A 20,433-nucleotide genomic window follows, 5' to 3' on the forward strand; every position below is an offset into this window, starting at 1 on the left:
CGGGTGACCACTCCAGGACATTGTACTGCTGCATATTTGGACCCTGGCCGGTACAAGACTGTTACACATTTGGTCGGATTTTGTCAGAAATGTATCCATAGGCGCTGTTTTCCCTTACCAGCAACAAGGACCGTCATAGGCCCGCTGGCCGGAAGACGAACCAAAAGCGATAAGCGCTGTACCTACAAACCTGGGACGGCCACCTCCACACAGAATGGATACGAGGCAAGTCTTGTGCGATTCATTCGAAATTCATTACTTTGTATCAATGGCAACGATTACTGCACTGTTCTGGACCGAGACAACCCAATGGCCCCTTGACTGTGGTCCAAGATACTACTCCGATCCGTTGTAGGCCAGACCAACGTGATCAAACAGACTCGGCGGGTTCCCGTCTTGTGAGGCAGCGTCTACTCAATGCCGCATAAGCATCGTGCCTTCGCGACTCATGACAGGAATCTCGCTCGCGTTTTTGCTTCGATATTGACCCTCGAGCGTGCTCTTTGCCCTGATCGCACTGTCCTTGCGGGAGCGGACAGCTTTTCCGACACAAGCTGACGCCTCTCCAGCAAAAGCTTACGGATCCAAATAGTCCCTGGCATCGAGGCGAGCATGGCTAACATCCCGGCTGCCCTACTGTCGACTGCTCTAGCTTGACAGAGCCTCGATGTATTGCCATGACGTGTTTTTCCTAACAAGCACATCGGGCGTTGGCTTCAAAGTTGCGGCACGAATTAGTGCCTATGCTTCCCTCTGTGATGGAACTGGATGCATTATTGTAGCTCGTATGCATCTGCGCTTATCAATCTCGCTGATTGCACAGACGTCCTTTGAAAGGCTAGTAATGTATGTAAAGGTGGACGAGAGATTTGCACCCACGATTGAAGAGTCGTACTTGATAGCTCTCTGAACGGCGACAGCCATTGAGATTGAAATAGACCTATTGAATCGTCACTTGCACTGTAGAAGATGCTTTGATTTGGACGTCGAGACGGTCATCAACCCAATTTACTTGCTTGCAATCGTGAAGTCAATCGCTGCATCAAACCATAGATGTCATGTGGTTCGGCAATATTCGCTAACCGACGATATTATGCACGGCCGTTATACATAATTTGGAATTTCGGGGGATGGGGGCTACTCAGCAGAATTCTGGGCGGGACTCTTAAGTTAAAAGTCGATCAGCCCCTCTCTCACACCTCGGGCCTCTCCTTTCTTCTGCAATGAGTGCAACGGTAAGGCTAGACGTTTTCATCGATGCTATCTTCAGCTCTGCCCCAACAGGTCAGAATGCTGAAGCCACATGGAGGGTCCGCTAGTAATGGTACCCCGCCAAGTCGGAGCTGTGATGCAGGCTGAACCGAGTTGAAGCATCTGCCAACCACCTTACCCACGATCCATCGCATCTTTTTGACGACTCGTCACTTTGGGGCATACTTGATTGTACTACCCCGGCATAATCCTGAGCTTCATGGCAGCAAGTCGGGGCTGCAGTCTACCATGCGAATAGCCCCATCGCAGCGCAGGAACTACACCGTGATAGTATCCCTCCCCCACGTTGCACGAGCGTGCCAGCCCTGACACAGGTTCAATCCGCCATCTTCCCTGCCTCGAAACTACGTTAAGCCCAGTGTCGAGCCTTTATAGTCGCTCCCGGCAGCCCAACAACACCTTGTTGTACTAGCTGGTAGCGTCAGTAACTGGAAGCAGCTGCGTACATTTCCGGATCGCCATCAGCATGCCCATCTACCTCGCTCATGGTTTCCGCTGGCCACGTGATGGATTCACCGGCATCCGTGTCCATGCCATCATTCACAACCTGGAGCCTGTCTCCGTTGAGTACATCCAGAATGCTCCGTCGCGCCTTTCGTTGCTCTCCTCACTTCGCACTCTCTTTCCTGATATCATGACACGGCTAGAGAAATCCGGCGCTCGAGTCGACTTCCTCGAACAGTACGATCCCAACGATACCTCTCCGAACGCAGTCACGCAGCCTTATGCCTTCGTCTGCGATCGAATAGCCATGATAGCAGGTGGGGAGAATGCGGAAGACCATCTCAATGATCTGTTTCAGACACAAGCCAGTCATGCAGCGAAAGAGGCTCGGAAAAAGCCAGACTCTGCATCCTCAAATCCATCATCTACTGAATCTGGTCCAAAATCGTCCTCACCAGAGCGGACTGCAACGGCACCGCCCCTGAAAAAGCCACGAGCAAGGACTATGCCCATGTCAATCGAAAAGCCTTTCAACTCGCCGCCGGATATTCGAGCTTTGAGCGCCAATCTACACGATACCACCACTGACAAACCCATCTCACCAGACGCGTGGGACGCGCTAGCCGAGCTTCGCGATCAGCTGGCCAAAGACGAGAAGATTGGCTGGTGGGTCGTCTACAATGGCGACCCAGTAAGAGCCTTTGATCCCAGTGACGACGAGGATTACGATGATGATAGCGAGGACACCGAGATGGGCGAAAGTGTTGAAGAAGGCATTAAGGAACTCCGGCCTGTCGTCTCAACGGCGCGAGCTCAAACCCCCAAAGCTCCCACACTCTCCACGGCTCTCCCTTTACGAGAAAGTCGACCCTCGAATGAAGAGAAGGAAGTCCATGTGGGACCTGTAAAACACAACACTGTAACATACGTGAAGGACCCCAGCTCGACTTCGTCAGCAGTACGCAGTCCGACCGGTGGCCGCATTCCACCTCCTGTGCCTCCGCCGTCGAAAAAGACCAGAAGTCCCATAAAGAGTCAGGAATCCAACCCCAACCCGCAAGCCGCCACTAACGGCCGAGACAAGGAGCTGCCACCTTCGCCTGCCGACCATCAGCGGTCCAATACTCAGTCCGGTGCAGATCTGAGCAGGACTGTCACAAGAGAAAAGGACGGCGTGCGAAGGGAAGGGTTGCGGAAACCCTCGCCAGCAGACTTTCGGCGGATGAACTCCCAGGTCGAGTCAGACCCGAGCAGAGCGATTGCGAAGGAAAAAGATAGCGTTAGGAGGGAGGGTCTACGAAAGAAGTTTTTCGGCAAGAAAAGTGGGTAGAAGACGGGCAGAGCTGGCAAAAGTTGGCTGAAGCACAGGCGTGTGGTGTATTGACGTTGTGGCGCGACATAAACATCATCTGGCGAGACGCGGCGCCGGCTGCATAGCCTCCCATGTGGTTTTGGTTTCAGGCGCGGTACAGGAGAAGGCTTGGAAAAGCGACATCATTTCGGGCTTATGGGTATGTTATCACGATTCACGATCTAATGACGGCGTGCAGAGGAAAAAGTGCAAGGCCTCTAAACCTGGAGGAATTCGCCATTGGCATTACTAGCCTTGATCTTGAGGCAACCCATCAACAGATTCGATTCAAATTCTTCTGTATTTGTTTGGCAACTTTGATGTCTATTCTATTCGCTGCCGTGTCTTGTTCGTCCTATCTTATGTACAAAGGTACGCCAGAATCAACCAGTCCAGAGAGCCTATCCGCATGTCAACAGAGACGCAACCAAGCTAGGGCCTCAGCACCGCCATGCCCTGCGCATTCGGCCCAACCCCGAGGCCGGACACATCGAACTGCTGCACTAACTCCACCGACGCGGCGCCACCACCCGACGCATCCATAACCGACACCGCCGCGGGCGTCGATCCATTGCCAGGGCTAAGCACATATATCATATCGCCCACCGCTTCTAGATCCAGCAGCCCCGGCGCGCCCGTATTTAGGTCCGTGATGCTCAAGATGCTCGCGTCCGACAAGCTCATCTCCACCAGCCGCTCTCTCAGCACGTCCGTCACGAACGCGGTGCTTGTCGTGGACGAGATCGTCGCCCAGCACGTGGCGCGCTGGCCCTCGATAGTTTGCTTTGCCACCAACGCAGCCTCGCCATCTGCGGGGTTCACTGATAAGATGGCTGCGCCGAACGAGGCGTCGGTCACGAAAACGGACGAGGTGCCTGGGATGGTCTTTGAGCCGAAGAGGACCGCTGTTCCGTGGGGGGAGCTGCGAACGTCCTGGGTCGAAACGCTGGCTTGCTTGCCCTGGGTCTGCACCGGAAACGTCGAGAAGAATCCCGTGGTATTGACCGCGGGATTCCCCTTGACGGTCGCAAACAGCGCCGACTCATCTTCCGAAAACAAGAGCTGGGAGACGCTGTTGGTCGGCCCCTCGGGCGGTGTGGTTTGGTTCAGCCCGAAGGACCTCAGACCGTCGAACTGCCCGAGTCCTTCGCGCGAAAAGGGCGCGCACGAGACGCCATTTTGGGCTCCCGTTGTGCCCACGCAAGCGAGTCGATGCTTTTGCGAGATTGCCACCGTGTTGGGAAACTCTCCTTGTACCGGGACTGGTTGACCGAGGATGGTAAGCTTCGTGGGATCGGCGCGGTCGATGGTCAGCATGGTCAGCGTATTGCTGCCTGCGTTGACTGCGAAGACGTGCTGGTGAGAGACAAGTCAGCATGAAATTGGCTATTCGGCTTGGTTCAGTGAGGCTCACCTGCCCGGACACAGCCAGTGCAGACTGCCCGATCAGGGCATCGGGCGCATCAGGTTCTCCTGTCATGGCATTGACGCTGTTGGAGCCAGCGCCACCGGTGGGAGTCACGGTGCCGCCTGAGAGCTTTCCATCGCTGGAGATTGGAACGGCGACTACGGCGTTGGTTGCGTCGTTGGTCAGGAAGAAGATCGCGTTTGCTGACGAGGGCGGTGAGAACGGACGTGGGGTGGCTACTTGGGCGAGCCATGTTGCTAGCAGCAGGGCTTTGGGACTGTTGAAGTGCATGATGGAAGGAGGGATATGGACTTTGAGTTGGGAGTGAATGCTGCAAGATTTGTTGCGAGGATCAATCGAGCCGCTCTTCCTCCCAGCTTTATATACCACACTGGCTTCGGAGCTCCAAGCATATTGACGCTACAGGTTTACAAAGACTATTACCTATCAACACCTTCCACTTGCGAACTAACGATCCCTCGGTGCTCGAGATGCTCTGAGCCACGGCGCTTGTATGTCGTTAGCATGCCAGCAAGTATGTATTATCTATCCAAAACTTCCTTTTCGAGAAAGAAAGTGGGTATCAGATGAGGCCCCCAAGCCACACTTCAAGCGAGGATTGGCCCTTGCCCTTCTAAACCGAATCGAGAAATATTCGATTATCGATCATCTCCAACACGTTGCTCGGCTGGGGCTGTACCGCTCGGCCGCGTCCGAAGCAGAGAAACGCTTCGCGCCCCTTGCTGCCGCAGCGGATGTCTCGGATTAAGGCTGGGAAGCGTAATATGCCCGTTCACGTGAAGGGGGAAACGTTTCGGCACAGGGGCAGGGCTTTGCGACGCGTGGGCGCGGGCCCCCTTTGGCAAGTCGTGACGAAGGAATGATCACCCTCATCAAACCGTGGGTCTGATATGCAGATCTCTGTGTTTCTGGAAGGTTGCCTTAAGTTCGCGTACTGGTACTCCGTAGCTGAGATTGTCTGATCTCTAATCCAACCCGAGTTTGTATAGCGAAGCAAAGTTGGTAAGCGGGACAATTTGGCAACGATGGTGCACTTGGAAATTAGGCCGTTCTTTCGGTCGTCCGAAGGTGTGGCAACACCGGCGACAGCCTCCATGCTTTTGCTGACTTAACATCTTCAGAACGAGCCGAGAAACGTCGAGAGCAGGTCCGGCGAGCCCAGAAGTAAGGCCACAGCGGCACTATTCCCTCAAGTGAGGTGCCTGACACTGTATAGAACATTCCGCGAGCGCCGCGACCAATATCTCCGCCTCCTCGAACGCCAACTCAGTCGCTTCCAATCGGACAACGCGCGCCTCACCGCCGACGCCGAGCGTCTACGCGGCGAAGTCGCCGCGCTGCAGCGCCGCCTCGACCTCTGCGAGGAGGCTCTGCGGTTGTCCAAGCGCAGCAATCCCGCTTCCTCCGACCCAGCTGAGTCCTGGTTCCAGGATGGCGCGGCGGACCGCTTCATGGCCTTCAGCGGCACGTTCTTAGAGGACGCTGCTCCGCCTGTGACGACCATCAGGCTCGAGATTGTCAACGGTAAGCCGCACCAGCTGCTGATGGGCGCTCCGGAGATGAGTGGGCCACCACCGGCGCCAGAGGCGACGACGTACACGAACTTCAGCTCGCCGAACCTGGCGCGTCGAGGAACGCAAAAGGGAGCGGCGAGGCCGGCGATGGCGCATTCGCCGCATCAGAGGCAGCCGTCCGGGTTTGTGGCGGAGCTGGATCCGGTAATCGTTGCCATGGAGTTCGTCCTCAAGTATGTCTTCGCTCCCAAAACGTCCTATTTTCCAACCCCTGTACTCACGAGATACCAGACTCGAGTCGCCCTGCCTTCCCCACATCCACGACCCTTCCACCTGTCCCGTCGACGCCCACACACCGCAGGGCCACATGCACCTCCTCTCCGCCACGCTGCTCTCTTGCGTCGCCAGCTCTACACCTACCGCCGCCGCCACCACGCGACCCACCCTCACACCTCCTCCTGAGACAGACAACAGCGCCGACACTTCCTCCTGGCCCAGCCCCTCAAAAGCGCTCCCGCCCACGCCGCCACAGACCTGGGATGCCCCTCGCTCAATCCTGTCCAGCCTGCTGCACACGTCTGAGCAATTGCCCAAGGAGGGCGGCGAGGTGACGCCAGTGCAGGCCTGGCATTGCGTGCAAGGGCACGCCGGGTTTGCGCGCCTCACCACCTCCGCGCTGGAGCGCTTGTCGGATAAGTTGCTGGTGCATATCAAGTGCTATGGGTAAGTGATACTATCCGTTTTCTGGAGGCGTGTTTTCGTGTGTACTTGCACTCGCGGCGAGGCCCTACGCGCCGGTCGGTGCTCGACTTTTCCAAAATATCGCGACTGACGCTGGATACAGATTCGGCGGCGTCATCAAGATGGACTTCCTGCAGGGTGTGCTGCGTGAGATGTCGGGTTAGTGGATGCGAAATGGATACGACAAGCGAAATGAAAACGCCACATCAAACCCATTTCCGGACGAGCAATGCCTCAGGACTGGCTCTACTTGGTGAGCGCAAAGCGTAAATAGGTGCTTGACGCGGCCATTAGCCAGGACATGGCGAGCCGGCTTGTTTATTGCCCTGCACTGTATTGCCTGGCTTGCAGAGACTCATCCACTGCCTTCAAGACTGCGATTTTGGTGCATGACCAGCCGGCAAAACGGCCGCCGGGGCTCCCATGTTCGGGGACCTTCACCGGGGCCCAGCTGCAGCCACAAACTGAATGTCGGGGAAACCTGGTGAGCTCGAGAAATGCTGTGGTCCGAGCATGGTCTATCATCGGCCAATTCCACGAAAAATTACGAAGGTGGTTGTGCTTGCCTACCAGGTGACGGCGCAGGATAGCCTCAGCTTCTAGGCTCACAGAAAGTTAAATCATGAGGTAAGCACTCGAAGCAGCCACAAAGATGGAATATTAGGAGACACCTACCGGAAGGGAGATCGCGTGTCTGAATAGTCGGCTGTTGTATCACGGTAGAAAAAGTGTGGCAAGCTTCGGCGCCGTCTGTGGATCAACATCGGAAATTTTGGACAGATCACACGACTTTGCTTCTGTACAGTCTGAAGTTGCAAGAGCTGCCTCATTGATTAGGAGAGAAAGAGATCTAAAGGATCGTAGTAGCTGGGGTTCACGAGCTCTCCCGTTCCACGGCCGCTATTGGTGGTGATGCTTGGACCAGCTCTGCCCGAAAGATTCCCCGTTGACCGCGAAAGCCTTGATGTAGTCCTTTTCCAGCTCGTGCGCTCGCTTACCTAGCAGGACCAAACTGTGGAGTGGTGGGCCGAGATCCGAGTCGGCTAGCTCCTTGAGAGTGCCGCACAGCATCTGTTGATCCGCGGAGCCCAGTCTCGCAACACCAATGGCGAGGCTGTCTTCCGAGTAGACCCCCTCCTTGCGCTCCTCCTCGGTCTCGAGCATCTGGCTTGCGCACTGTGCCACAGTCATGTATCGCGGTGGCTCGAAGATTTTCCTACCTCGTGCCATATTCTCAAGACTCTGCTCCTTCACCTTGATGTCAAGGAGGACAAGGGTATGCAACCCAATCTGCACGTTCTCTTTGATGCGATCGTAGAAGGACGAAGGCTTCCAGGTCTCGGTAAAGAATACCATGGAAATTGTCTGCCCGAAGTTGTACAGCTGTAGACCCGTAGCGCCAACGGCGTTCAGGATAGACGCGTTTGGTATCGATTGCATGGGTATGGAGAGCTCACGAGCGCGGAGGGCGAGATCAGTGTGCGTTGTTGCACCGAACGGATCACCGACGACCAAGAAGGCGATGTTCAGCTTGTCAGCACCAGCGAGAATCTCGTCGCTGGACGACTCAACCATTTCTCGATCGGCAAGGATGACATCTCGGCCATAGAAGGACTCCTACTCACCTCTGTCAGAGTCAGCGCGCGCGTAGGATGCACATGGTAGGAACGCACAAGTTTCTCTTTATCCACGAGCAGGATGCTGGTATATGCCTCGAGGTATACGCGGTCGGCCTTCTTGACAACCTCGAGACCCTTGACGGTGATGTCTGTTTCGTCTGCAAGGCCTAGGCCGACCAGGTAGAGCATGACTGACGTTGGACCAGCTTGATCTGCCAAAAGGGAGGTTTTCAATGTGTTCACCCAGCGAGAGGTCGCAGCTGAGTGACTGTTTGCGTGATTGTGTCTTTGCTTCACCGTAGAGAACAAGGCCTCAAAGCCAAGACTAACGTTCCTGCTCTCCAACATACCCTCTCCTAACCACCACTCACATACTGCATCTCTGACTCACACACACGCATTACCAAGACCTGGCATCATAACATCGCAGGCGGTCAACAGCCTATTCGAAGTTGTTAGCATCGTTCGAGCGCTGCTAGCGAAGTCTACGACATCCATGCGCAATGGCGGTTGAGCGACCGGCCAAGTACCGGCAGGAGATCCAACAGGTATGTCTTGATATTTCATAGCACTTTCGGGCCAGGCTCAGGAGGCGTACTGTGGACTGCCACCATGCGGCTCCCTGCGGGGCAACGCGGCAACAAGGCTCGCGTTGCCATTCATCATCTGAAAATCCACGATCGGGTTTCGACAACTGCTTTCGCGCCTCCGTCTCATTTGCTGTGCACCGAATACCGGAACATCCACTATGACACGTCAAGGTGGCAAGAAGTCTGCAAGTGCTCTCGGCTTCCTGCCGCGCAGCCTGCAGAGTCCTAACAAATCCATCGAGAGCGCACCATTCGGCCGCTTCCCGACTCATGCACCCAGCGATCACCATGTTGGCGGCATTTCAATGGAGTTCTGGAACACGCTCGAGGTACCAGCCGACAATCGCCATGTCGGAGCCGACGAATATCTTGGGAACCGCATGGTACACGACGGGAACGGCATGGTCTACGAGCCCGAAGTTCAATCTCCGCCACGCCTGCCAGAACCTGCTATCCTGAAACCTGGCCCCTTCCCCGATGAGTCCCTACGTGAGTATCGAGAATATCTTGTTGACGTTTTCGGCAAGATGATGTTTGTCTCTGGTGAGACTGCCGAACCCTCCGCCGAGACCACATGGTTGATCGAGGAAATCGTCAGAGAACAAGTCGTACACATGGTGAGCCTATTCTTTACTTTGTTGATTCTATCTAAAGTGCTACAGCTCAAAGTCGCGACCGAGTATGCCAACCGTAGAGGTCACAAATCCATCACCGTTGCCGATCTCATCTTCCAGATCCGCCACGACAAATCCAAGGTCTCTCGCTTGAAGACTTTTCTGTCTTGGAAGGATGTGCGCAAGAATGTCAAGGACTCTGACGACAAGGGCGGCGGTGGCGATGCTGGCGATATTGACCTTGAAGCCGATGGTGCTCAAGCTCCCGCCGCTGGTGGTCCTGCTCAGAAGGCCAACAAGAAGCAGAAGCTGATCCTACCTTGGGATGTTGAGTCTTACTACGCTGTCCAGGTACCGGAGCGTGATGACGAGGAAGACGAGGAGGAAGACGAACAGAATGAAGCCACCCTTGCACGCCTAGCTTCCGCCGACGAACGCACGAGAAATATGACGAAGGAAGAATATGTCTACTGGTCCGACTGTCGTCAAGCGTCCTTCACCTTCAGAAAGGGCAAGCGCTTTCGTGAGTGGGCTGGCTTTGGAACTATCGTCGATACCAAGCCCAACGACGATGTCATCGATATTCTCGGTTTCCTCACCTTCGAAATCGTTCAGACACTCACCGAGACTGCCCTCAAGGTCAAGGCCGAGAAGGACTTCGCCAACCGCAAAACCTCCAAGGGACAAGGCGAGAAGAAGCGCAAGCGGGAGGAGTGCAGTCTATTCTCAATGACCGAGGAAGGTCGTACACCTGTCGAGCCCGAGCACGTCCGCGAGGCTTTCCGACGTCTGCAGATTCCGCCTAAGAAGGCCACTTTCTTCCAGCAAGGTTGGACCGGCATGAGACGGCCCTATCGACTTATCTGAGAAGGAGAGCTCGCCGATAGTCGATGTGATGGTCGCATGTTATTACTAGCGAAGGCGCTCTGGTCATGGGAACGGGATGGGAATGGTATGGCCTACGAAACTGTGGTTCATGGGAATGGGATTCGGGGAATCGTATGGCCTACGAACTGCGGTTCAAAATTGCACGGCAAGGCCCACTGCAATCAATAAATTCGAAATCAAAAAGGCCGTTGAGAGGTGCCGCTTCTGCATCTGCTTCAGTGGGTGTATTTCTGCTGCGCACAGTGCCAATCCTCCCTCACCCCACGTAGTCCCTTCAGTCAGCTCATTAATGTCATTTAGGCAGCTACCAGCATCTCGACCTTCCCCAGCCTGATCAGCTGCAATTTTTCAACCTCCTCCACAACAGCTCGCCATGGCATCTGATGCGTCGGCTGGGTTGTCCGTTGCTCTTCGACAAATAGCCGCTGAAGCGCCAGCATATCATCTTACGTCCCTGAAATCGGACCCTGAGGAGAACCTCTGGTATCTTCAGGGAACACGAAGGTCGGCAGGCACCCTCCATCTCCAAAAACGCCATTCGCCGCACGCGGACGATTTGCCACAGCAACAGCCAAAGCAAGGCTACACCCCATGCAGCAGCCAGTGGGCCGTATCCGACTATCCATCGAACTTCATCCTTTTCCTCGCTCAGGAATCTTGAACGACCTTCGTCATCCAGCCCTGCGGAAGAATAGACGCCTTGACCTCATCTTGAGTCTTGCAGTGTAACAGCTCTCCGAGAATCATATCCGTCCAGATACTCGAGTGGGTTTTGCACCCCATAATCAGTGACATCTGAACGTCCCTCACTGTAAAGTGCATGGCACAGATGTGCGTACAGGCGGCCCCCGTTCTCCCAACGTAGAGGAGAGGGCCGGGGACGAGTGACGTTGAGCTTAGTTGCGCAGGCCAGACTTTTGCGGAGTAGTAGATTCGGCGCTAACCGTAAATTGCTGCCAAGATTTGAGCAAGGCAACCAGGCAATCTGACCTAGGCGAGAGCCTTTCTCAGCCAAAATGGCCTCGCGGGCTTGGTAGACAGCACTGAAAATACGCGTACAAACAAGGGAATCAACGAGAACGGACCGTTTCCGTTGCCACACAAACAACACTGTAAATTATCCCTTACGCCATCAGGGCCTTCGCGGCGACGGTACTAATACTCCGGCCTTTCGTAAGCTGATCAGCGGCACAGCACACTGAAGGCGAACGACTCCATCCACAAAGATGTGTGTTTAGCGTGATTCTATCTGCGGAGACTTGCGGAGACACCAGTGATAGCTGAGGATATTGCTTCGAGAGAAATGGACCATTCAGGACACTACATACTTCTCCTAGCAGTTCGTTTATCAACTGATGTTGAGCAGGACTATGCTGTGCGTAGCGTGTGATACTTAGAAGGGTCCAGTGGACCGTCTGCCTCGCTGTCTGACCTACTTCCACCCACAGAATCGCTGATAGATTAGCACTCTATCATTGAAGGACATGTCTTGCGCATGATGCGGATGAACCGTCGCCAGGACCAGCACCAGTGGTGGGTGTATTTCACAGACAATGAAGCTGTAACTACTTGTCGTTGTGACATCGCCTCAATGAACACGGCTAACAGGCCAGTATGCCCGAAGCTTGGCACGCAAACAGACCTGCGGCATACCAGCCTCATAGCCTCGTCCAGCTGCCTGCGGGCAGTAGGAGGCAGTCTGGCTGTCGACCAGACAACTCCCTTGATGGTTATATATTAGAAATTCTAAAAACCCTACTAACAATTCCACCACAAGATCCGGTGTGGCCCTGGTGCAAGCAACAGCCTTCAATCTGTGTTAGTCCACCAGTTCGTCCATACCATAAAAGGTCAACTAGCTCCCCTGCGTCCGGCGGAGGTCCTTGATTAACTTCAAGGCCTCTCAAATCGTACACCGTGGGGTCACCAGAAGTCTGAAGTTCCTGGCTAAAGAGCGTAAGTTGTAGACGGCCTAATCTTAGCGAATACTAGAACGGCTTCCGCCTCGTATAGGCTTGCTTGCAAGCTGGACCGTTTCGGGGGACCTCCTTTCAGAGGTCTTGGTTTTTTGCATCTTTGGACTGGTCTTCCGGGGTTTCTTTTTGCCTTGTTGTCGGTGCGGTTCGAACTTTGCCATTGTTAAAACGGCTGTGCCATGCCAAGACCAGGGCTTGGACAGTGACTGTCACCGGAACACAAGATCTTGTGCTCGTCGAGCATCACAGGCTATAGAAGAGCTATTGCCACATTTCTTTGCTTCTGTCTGCCAGGAAGGCAGAAAGGCCTTGACTTCCGCCTGCATCCAACATCACCTTCTTTCTCGAGTCACAATCTCATCCGCAAGCCTCATCTTCGACCTGAACTTTGCCTGACTTCTGGGTGACAGCGACGCCCAAGCTGATTATACATACATCTTGGTGCTCTCTCCACTGGATTGTCTTTTCCACCTCTCCTCCACAAGCCCTGCATTGCCATTTCTGGCAGCGTGCCATCTCCTATACCGCCATGATGACTGAGCAAACTCAAGCCAACTCTTCAACCACTGTCGCATCAACACCACAAGCGAGACCTTCTTCCGGCACGAACCGAAAGCATTCATATATTGATCCGGACTGGGCAGCGCTCACTGAGGTCCTGGTTGGCGCGCCAGAGCACAAGTTCATCATCCATACACATATCCTGCGTCGCATTCCTTTCTTTCGAGCCTGTCCGATGCAGCTATGAAGGAAAGTCAAGAAGGAGTGGTACGCCTGCCTGAGGCCGAGAGCGAGGCATTCCAGCCGATAGTACACTGGCCTTATCATGACCGCCTGCCGTACAACCTCGAGATCCCTAACTTCTGCTATTAATGGCAAGCGTCCAAGTCTGCATTGCAGGCTTATACCCTGGCAAAGATGTGGCAAGCCGAAGACTTGAACAATGCTATCATGGATGTACTTCTGATATGCTTCGAGGAGCTGAGCTCTGTTGCATCTACATTTGGCTTCATCCAAAACAAAACAGACGATGATGACTGCGTACGGCGATTTCTTATGCATTATGTCGCATGGTCCGTGAGGACGTCGGGAGGCTTGCAGGCATGGAAATTATCCTAGACGCCATCATCGCCAACCCCCAATGGCGACCATCCCGCCCTTTCAAAAGATCCCTGTCGCCGGCATATGCACATCGAAACTGCTAAATGCAGCGACAAAGCCTAAGAAGCTCCGGTAAGGCAGGAGACGACGAAGGGAGGCTGATACAATCGTGAGGCGAAAAGTATCAACTCCATATGACAGGGGAGAGCGAGCACGTTTTGAGTTCAGCTGAATCACATTTTCTTGAAAACAAAAAGACCTCGACGAGCAACCGTCTGGAGAAAGAAAATTGAAACCATGGACATTATCGCCGGCTACAGCCATAGAGGCCAATGAGACACTGTGTGAAAGGTAGGATACGTCGTCTCTCCGAAATTCTTCATTCACTTTCTACTACACCTCTCTGCCCCTAACAGTTGCAAAACAGCTCGCGTCCGCTCACGCCACTCTGTAGCCAAGAGATATCATCACCCGCTTTCCCTGGCTTAACGAAATTTAACTCAATCAATGTTTCCAGCCTCCCGACAGCCAGCCCTCCACTATGGGTACTCTCTTGTCCATTCATCCTCCTTCCATGCTGCTTTGCGTAACTGTCTGACTGCGAAAAGCATCTTGTCATGTCAACACCCTGATCGTGTCTTCCATGGCACAGAGACAGGTCTTGGAAAGACCTGGCAGATTGCGGAGGTGCGGCGGCGGCGGTTGGGCGAAAGCGCCTCAACCACTGACCGTCGAGTTTCCGCACAGCTGCTTGTCCCTACCCAGCACATTCTTGTGCGTTAGCAGCAGGAACCCTGGGCATAAAACGCCTGGGTGGAACGGTCCCTCGAGTCCCCACCACTTGGAACGGTCTACACAGTGGAGGTCCACACATGATCTTCGGCCTAGCGACGTTGGGTGTCCTAGTTGGAGTACGAAACCAGTGAGGATGCTCTACTATAGCCTTCCTGCTACAATGTGAACGTAAAACCACATAGTCAGCCATAGGTAAAATAGGTTCCCGTAGGTCTCCTTTATCGCGAGACTTCGCGTGTCAGGTGCCGGCTGGATTAGATGCAAGAATCCATTCCTTTTTTTTACTGATTGACTCTTAGTCTGCTCCTGTGCCAGCGACTCGCAGATAGGCTCCTTGAGATACTGTTACAATTCAGGACCAGCGTCAACTCACCACCCTCCACTCCTGGCGTGAGCACACGGTAGCTTGCTCCTCCAGCAAGTCATGATGGAGTACAGTGGACGGATAAGGAAACGGATCACGAGAACGCAGATAGTCGGCCAGCCAGAGACGAACAACGAAAACCTGCATTGAGTGCTCTGACCTCTTCCCATTCATTCCCTCCCTCAGCAACTTTACACCGATTCTCCTTAAAACAAGCTCAACAAGTCCTCATTCGTCTTCTTCCCACCTGGTTGTTGCTGAGCCTGCCCTTGGCCAGACTGCCCACTCAGGTCCATGCCCGCAAAGCCATTCATGATGTCTGAATCGCTCATACCTCCAAATCCGCCGGCCGAGGAAGGTGCAGCTGCACTGCTGTCTCCACCTCCATTGCCAAACACACCCATCAGATCGTCCATTCCACTGGCACCGCCGCTCACCGGACTCATAACTCGCGCCGGCGTGCCGCCCACAGGCGTGCCACTTAAGCCCTCCAAGCCGGTGAGGCCATTACTTGGCTCTTTCTGCGCTGACGCAGGCGCCGCGCCATCGAAATCGATATCCAATAAATTCTCGGCATTGTTCTGCTGTGATTGTGGAGGAGCTTTGCCTTGGACTGCAGCTGCGGCAGCGGCAGCCGCGAGTGGGTTCTCACGTGCATTTTGCATCTGTTCCTCAATGGCAGCCTGTTGGACCGCGTCGGCGCCGAAGCGACCTTGGCCAATGAACTGCTCGGGAGGTTTGTGGTAGACCGATGCAAGGGTGGAGAGCTCCGTAAGCAGTTTCTCGAGTAGTGAGGGCGGCAAAGACTGGATCGTGGTGGTGATGGCGGGCTTCTCGGAGAGAATGATATTCTTAGGAGCATTCTGATCTGTGGTATTGGAGAGAAGGCGCCAGTAGACGAAAGCACGGTCGCGGATGTCTGGATTGTCGCACTCGGCGGTGGCAGCCTGGAGCACTTTCTGTACAAGTCCTTGTGCAGCTTGTGGTCGCTTCAGGAATAGTTTGACCACGGCCGTCAAAATCTGGAGTTGCGTTTGAGAGAACTCCTCGCCAAAACCATCCACGAAGCCTCCAAGGATGTCACCAGCATTAGAAATCTTTTCGGCATATTCGCCAACGATCCATATCAGAGAGGCGCGCGCGTTGGGTTCGTCAAGTTCGTCGATGCATTTACATAACTTGGGGATGATACCTTCGTAGCCGGGATATTTGCGGAAGATGTCTTTTATGACCACAATGACTTCTTGCACAACATAGTTGACCTTAGTGTTGATGAGATCGAGTAGGGCGTTGACGCATCGTTCTGAAGCAGCTTCAATCTTTATCGCGACTTGTCCAATGGCTTTGACGGCCCGACGAACGAAGTCCATATCGACTTCAAGGGCATATTCTTTCAGTTCCATCAGGAGTTGGTCGACGTTGCTCTCATTTGCTATTCGGACCATAATTTCGAGTTTCGAGAATTTCAGATATGGTGGGTCGTTGTATTTGCAGAAGAACACCCTCAACTCTTTGCTGAGGATGTCAGGCTGTTTCTGGAGGATGAGATCGATGTTCCGTAGTGCCACGTATTGAACTTCAGGGGCGGATGAAATGAGTGTGACAAGAGGAGGTCCCATTTTCTTGAGGTATGTCTTAGCCTGCTCGGGGCTGACATATTTCATATGTAGGAGCACCGCCTTGACTGCGGCTAGAACAACACTGGAGTTGACATGCTGGAATTGTGGAGCAACCCTTTCGCAGATATGTTCCGATTCCTTGACATCCTGTGCTTTGTAGTGGGCTAGCGTGCTCAGGATCGAAACTCGACCCCATTCGGTGCATTCGTTTAGAGCCATAAGCAGCTTCTTGAGTGTGTTCGGCGTGATTTTGAGGGCGTGAGTGTCGGGAGCAGTCTCCATAATTTCCGCGAGGGCCGTCACCGCATTTGCGACCACCATAGGATTGGAATCGCCTAGTAGCTCTTGTAAGATTTCCAGGAAGCCATTTTCTAGACATGTTGCTGGAGCTAGGTCGAACAACTTTGCCACGCCGATGGCAGCGGTCTTGCGCACATAAGGTGATTCATCTCGTAACGTCTTCCGGAGGGGCTCTTCCATATAATCGATCATCTTGTCCACGCGGATGCAGCCCATCGTACGTATTGCGAGCGCTCGAATGAGAGGATTGGGGTCCTCGGAATCCTGTACAAATGTGTTGACGGCTAAGATACAGAGGTCAGGGTGTGATTTGGCATAATTCCTGGACGAGTTAGTTGCTGCGTTTACTGCGACAGTCCCAAGGCCTTACATTAAGTAGAGGTACACCAGTTTCTTTTGATCAAGATCGCCAGTGGCGATATTCTTCAAGACGTCTGGAAAGAGCGCTGAGACATCCTTGCCGAGTGTCATGGCCATGATGGTCTTCTGGATGGACTCCTTTCGTTCGTAGGCATACTGCGACACGAGACCCGCTCGCAACTCGAAAGTTTCGCCCTTCTTGGGCGGTGCAAATGCACTTTTCATCCTGTTCATCGCCATGCTGCCGGCAGGTGGTTGGGTGGTGTTGGGTAAGCCAGAAGGAGGGGTCGGTTGCGAAAGAGGCTATCGTGGCATGATCGAGATGGAACGCAAGGAAACGCTGCTGGAAATAATGGTGACCACTCCGAACAGATGCACACTGTTTAGTCAGAGGTGACCTTTCCAGAGAAGCTTCTCGTCGGCGGTTCGCGTGTGAGTCGAGTGCCAGATGCGGTCCATGTCGGTCACTGCGCGAATGCACCGCATCTTTCCGCCGCCGTTGCCAAGTCTCTCGGAACGGAGAATCTTTGCGGCGAACTTACCCCGGAACTTTGTTGCCCCTTTCGAAGCCAGCCTCAGCATGTATTCTCGTACTTGATGCTCGATCCACGACCCTGGACTGAAAGACTACACGTGAACACTCGCAGCTGGGATCAGACACGGCGACGATGCTGCTCGCGACCATCAGGTACTTTACATTGTTATGTTTCTATACTTTCTTCAAGCAAGCGCTGTGACCAGACATGTGAGGTATACATTACAAGGCATGGCGATAGCACAAGATGCTAGGCAATTAACACTTCTCCTCCTGCATACAGCATACGCAAAGGACTAAAGCTAGCCTCTGCACATCGTCCGCCGATGCCGCAGCTCGTCAATGCTAGGTCGTCCGCGAATCCGATCTCGGGCCGATTCTGCTACCGCTTTACATAGCACCATGGTGGCCATCGCAGTGTACCGTATATCGTATGAGCTGTGGAAAGCTTCGATGATGACTTCTCATGGGCACTCTGGAGCCTAGGTGGAATATTGCCCAATTCCCGCCGCCAAAGCATAACTCGGCCCGCTAAGCGACTTTCGCTTATATTACGAGGCGCCGTTTCTCGCAAGCGTTAACCACCGGGGAAACAGAGCCAACAACAGACACACTTAAAGAAGTCCTTAAGCACGTTTCCCCAGCCGATTGCGTTTCAAACTTGACAAAACGTTGCTGCCTGTTGCTTTAGCAGCCCGAGTTCACGCCTCATCGTGATTGTTCCCAATTTGACAGCAGCCTATTGCATAACGAGCATGGCAGCAATTACACAGCCCCTCTGCCACGTACTGACTCCCGTGGGATGCCTCGGGTTTGGCATAGACGAAGATATCTGCGATCAGGAATTGGCCCGGCTGTCTCAGACCAACATTCCAACGGCAATTATTCTTGACTCAGGGTCAACGGACTCGGGTCCCCAGAAGCTGGCGCACGGCACGACATCTGCGCCAAGATCTGCTTATGTTAGAGACTTGGGTAAGCTTTTGAGGCTGGTCCACAAGTATCGGGTGCCCCTGCTGTTTAGCTCAGCAGGTGGAGATGGAAGCGGCAAGCACGTAGACGATATGCTTGAGGTGATCAACGAGGTGCAAGAGGTCTCAGACCAGTAAGTGACTCCGTAAGGCCGGTCACTCTTTGGCTGCTGATCTTTGAAAGGAATTACAAGACCAAATGCTTGGCAGTATATGCAGATGTGTCCAAGGCTCGGGTGAAAGAAAATCTGGCAAATGGGAAGATTCGAGGGTGAGAGCTATCGAAACTTGATGTAAGCACAGCACTAAAGTGTCTGATAGGTGCGGATCCGCTGTACCTTTACTGACCGACGCCGACATTGAAGGGGCACCCACCATTGTCGGGCAAATGGGCGCCGAGCCTTTCTTGGATGCCATGTATGCAGAGCCCAACTACAACGTGATTGTCGGAGGGAGATCATACGACCCCGCACCATTCGTCGCGTTCATGGCATACACTGCCATGGGTAAGTCCAGGGTACCCCTTTCGAAACTCCCGGGGTCACAACTAGGTGGATTCTTTCACATTGGCAAGATTCTGGAATGCGGCGCCCAGTGTGCTACACCGAAGAGCAGAGCCGCCCGAGCAACGATCTACCGGGATGGTAGCTTCGATGTGATTCCCTTGGACCAAGGAGCTCGGTGTACAGCTGTGTCAGTGGCCGCGCATACCCTGTACGAGAAATCGAGGCCGGATCTGCTCCTTGGGCCAGGCGGCTGTCTGGACCTGACTGCTGCTTCTTACGAAGAGCTCGAGGATGGGAAGTCGGTGCGGTCAATGGGTGCTAAATTTCAGCATTCTCGCGCAATAGGAGAGCCGTACACCATCAAACTAGAAGGTGCCAGGTCACAGGGTTATCGCTCTATGTTCGTTGGCGCGTTCCGGGACTCGGCTCTAACGGAGCAGATAGACTTTTTGTTCCAGAAGGTTCGGGAGTATGTGAAGCTGCAACATCGGCACTACGCAGACGAGGACTGGGACCTGGTTTTGCACAAGTTTGGTGTTGGTGAAGTCTGCGTCGTAGGCGAGACGCGTGGTGTGACTCAAGACCTGGCCAACAGCGTAGCCAACGCCGCCCGCGTTGCTTGTATCCACGGGCCGTACCCCGGACAGAAGGCAACCAGTGGAAATATGGCGTTTGGTATCGCAGGCAAGACCGAGATCGAGGCTGGGCCGTCGGCTGAATTCTGCATCTATCACCTGATGGAGCTGAGCGCAGGGGAAGAAGGAGCAACCGAGATCGACAGCAGTCCCATCACAAGGTCAGGCTTCGTTGCACCGAGAGATCGAGGAGTGCTGTTCTCCTGGCGGCAAGTCGAAGTCGGAAAGCAAGCCTGGCCGGAAACGAGATCTTCTGGAATCAAGACGGATCCGGTGGTCCTGAACGCGGTCGAGAAAGGATTGACTGTCGCTGGCCTTACCGCATCTTCGGGAACGACCAGCAAGGATATCCGGACCCTTGGCGATGCTGCGCAAGTGGTGCGGTCTAAGAATTCCGGCCCCTACGAGGTCACATTTGACCTTCTCTTTGAGTCGCCATATGTTTACCAGGCCATTAAGGAATCAGGAGTGCTCACCTCGGAATCGGTGGCAGGGTTGTACGGCTTGTCGGTCGAAGACATGATCTATGACGGCTTCTTCGACCAGGCCTTGGCTTATAAAGCCACAGTCCCTCGAATGTTGAACGGCAAGCGATCCGTGAGTGGCAATTTTGGCGAAGAGGATGTCCATGGCAGTCAGCGTGAGTCACTCCCATTCCTGGAAAGCCAGCAAGTCTGTGGTCGCATTCCTGCTTTCTTCAGCCCCCGCATATCCTCCTTCTGTTTGAGTCTAGCTTACTGATTCTTGTTGCTTTCTTGATCGCAGAGTACTTGCCTCTTTTGACGCTTCCGTTGCCAAGCTCGCTTATC

General features: G+C 54.0%; 7 protein-coding genes across 7 annotated transcripts; 4 read left to right on the forward strand and 3 right to left on the reverse strand.

The window, feature by feature from the left end:
- Positions 1-1,738: 1,738 nt before the first annotated feature.
- HMPREF1541_03151 (uncharacterized protein) lies at positions 1,739-3,046 on the forward strand (the record flags this gene model as incomplete). The annotated part of the gene is made up of 1 exon (XM_008717503.1): positions 1,739-3,046. One exon carries the CDS (start codon positions 1,739-1,741, stop codon positions 3,044-3,046), a length of 1,308 nt encoding a protein of 435 aa, XP_008715725.1.
- A 453-nt stretch (positions 3,047-3,499) lies between these two features.
- HMPREF1541_03152 (uncharacterized protein) lies at positions 3,500-4,766 on the reverse strand (the record flags this gene model as incomplete). The annotated part of the gene is made up of 2 exons (XM_008717504.1): positions 3,500-4,423; positions 4,482-4,766. The coding sequence occupies 2 exons, from the start codon at positions 4,764-4,766 to the stop codon at positions 3,500-3,502; spliced, it is 1,209 nt and encodes a 402-aa protein (XP_008715726.1).
- A 755-nt stretch (positions 4,767-5,521) lies between these two features.
- HMPREF1541_03153 (uncharacterized protein) lies at positions 5,522-6,737 on the forward strand (the record flags this gene model as incomplete). Its single annotated transcript, XM_008717505.1, has 4 exons — positions 5,522-5,564; positions 5,618-5,660; positions 5,713-6,243; positions 6,302-6,737. The coding sequence occupies 4 exons, from the start codon at positions 5,522-5,524 to the stop codon at positions 6,735-6,737; spliced, it is 1,053 nt and encodes a 350-aa protein (XP_008715727.1).
- Positions 6,738-7,651: 914 nt separating this feature from the next.
- HMPREF1541_03154 (diphthine synthase) lies at positions 7,652-8,559 on the reverse strand (the record flags this gene model as incomplete). Its single annotated transcript, XM_008717506.1, has 2 exons — positions 7,652-8,368; positions 8,425-8,559. 2 exons carry the CDS (start codon positions 8,557-8,559, stop codon positions 7,652-7,654), a joined length of 852 nt encoding a protein of 283 aa, XP_008715728.1.
- A 559-nt stretch (positions 8,560-9,118) lies between these two features.
- HMPREF1541_03155 (uncharacterized protein) lies at positions 9,119-10,441 on the forward strand (the record flags this gene model as incomplete). The annotated part of the gene is made up of 2 exons (XM_008717507.1): positions 9,119-9,577; positions 9,623-10,441. The coding sequence occupies 2 exons, from the start codon at positions 9,119-9,121 to the stop codon at positions 10,439-10,441; spliced, it is 1,278 nt and encodes a 425-aa protein (XP_008715729.1).
- A 4,463-nt stretch (positions 10,442-14,904) lies between these two features.
- HMPREF1541_03156 (uncharacterized protein) lies at positions 14,905-17,217 on the reverse strand (the record flags this gene model as incomplete). The annotated part of the gene is made up of 2 exons (XM_008717508.1): positions 14,905-16,939; positions 16,988-17,217. 2 exons carry the CDS (start codon positions 17,215-17,217, stop codon positions 14,905-14,907), a joined length of 2,265 nt encoding a protein of 754 aa, XP_008715730.1.
- A 1,050-nt stretch (positions 17,218-18,267) lies between these two features.
- Positions 18,268-20,365, forward strand: HMPREF1541_03157 (uncharacterized protein; the record flags this gene model as incomplete). The annotated part of the gene is made up of 3 exons (XM_008717509.1): positions 18,268-18,617; positions 18,668-18,754; positions 18,805-20,365. The coding sequence occupies 3 exons, from the start codon at positions 18,268-18,270 to the stop codon at positions 20,363-20,365; spliced, it is 1,998 nt and encodes a 665-aa protein (XP_008715731.1).
- Positions 20,366-20,433: the final 68 nt, after the last annotated feature.

This window comes from Cyphellophora europaea (assembly GCF_000365145.1).
Source record: "Cyphellophora europaea CBS 101466 unplaced genomic scaffold supercont1.3, whole genome shotgun sequence".
NCBI classification, from domain to species: Eukaryota; Fungi; Ascomycota; class Eurotiomycetes; order Chaetothyriales; family Cyphellophoraceae; genus Cyphellophora; species Cyphellophora europaea.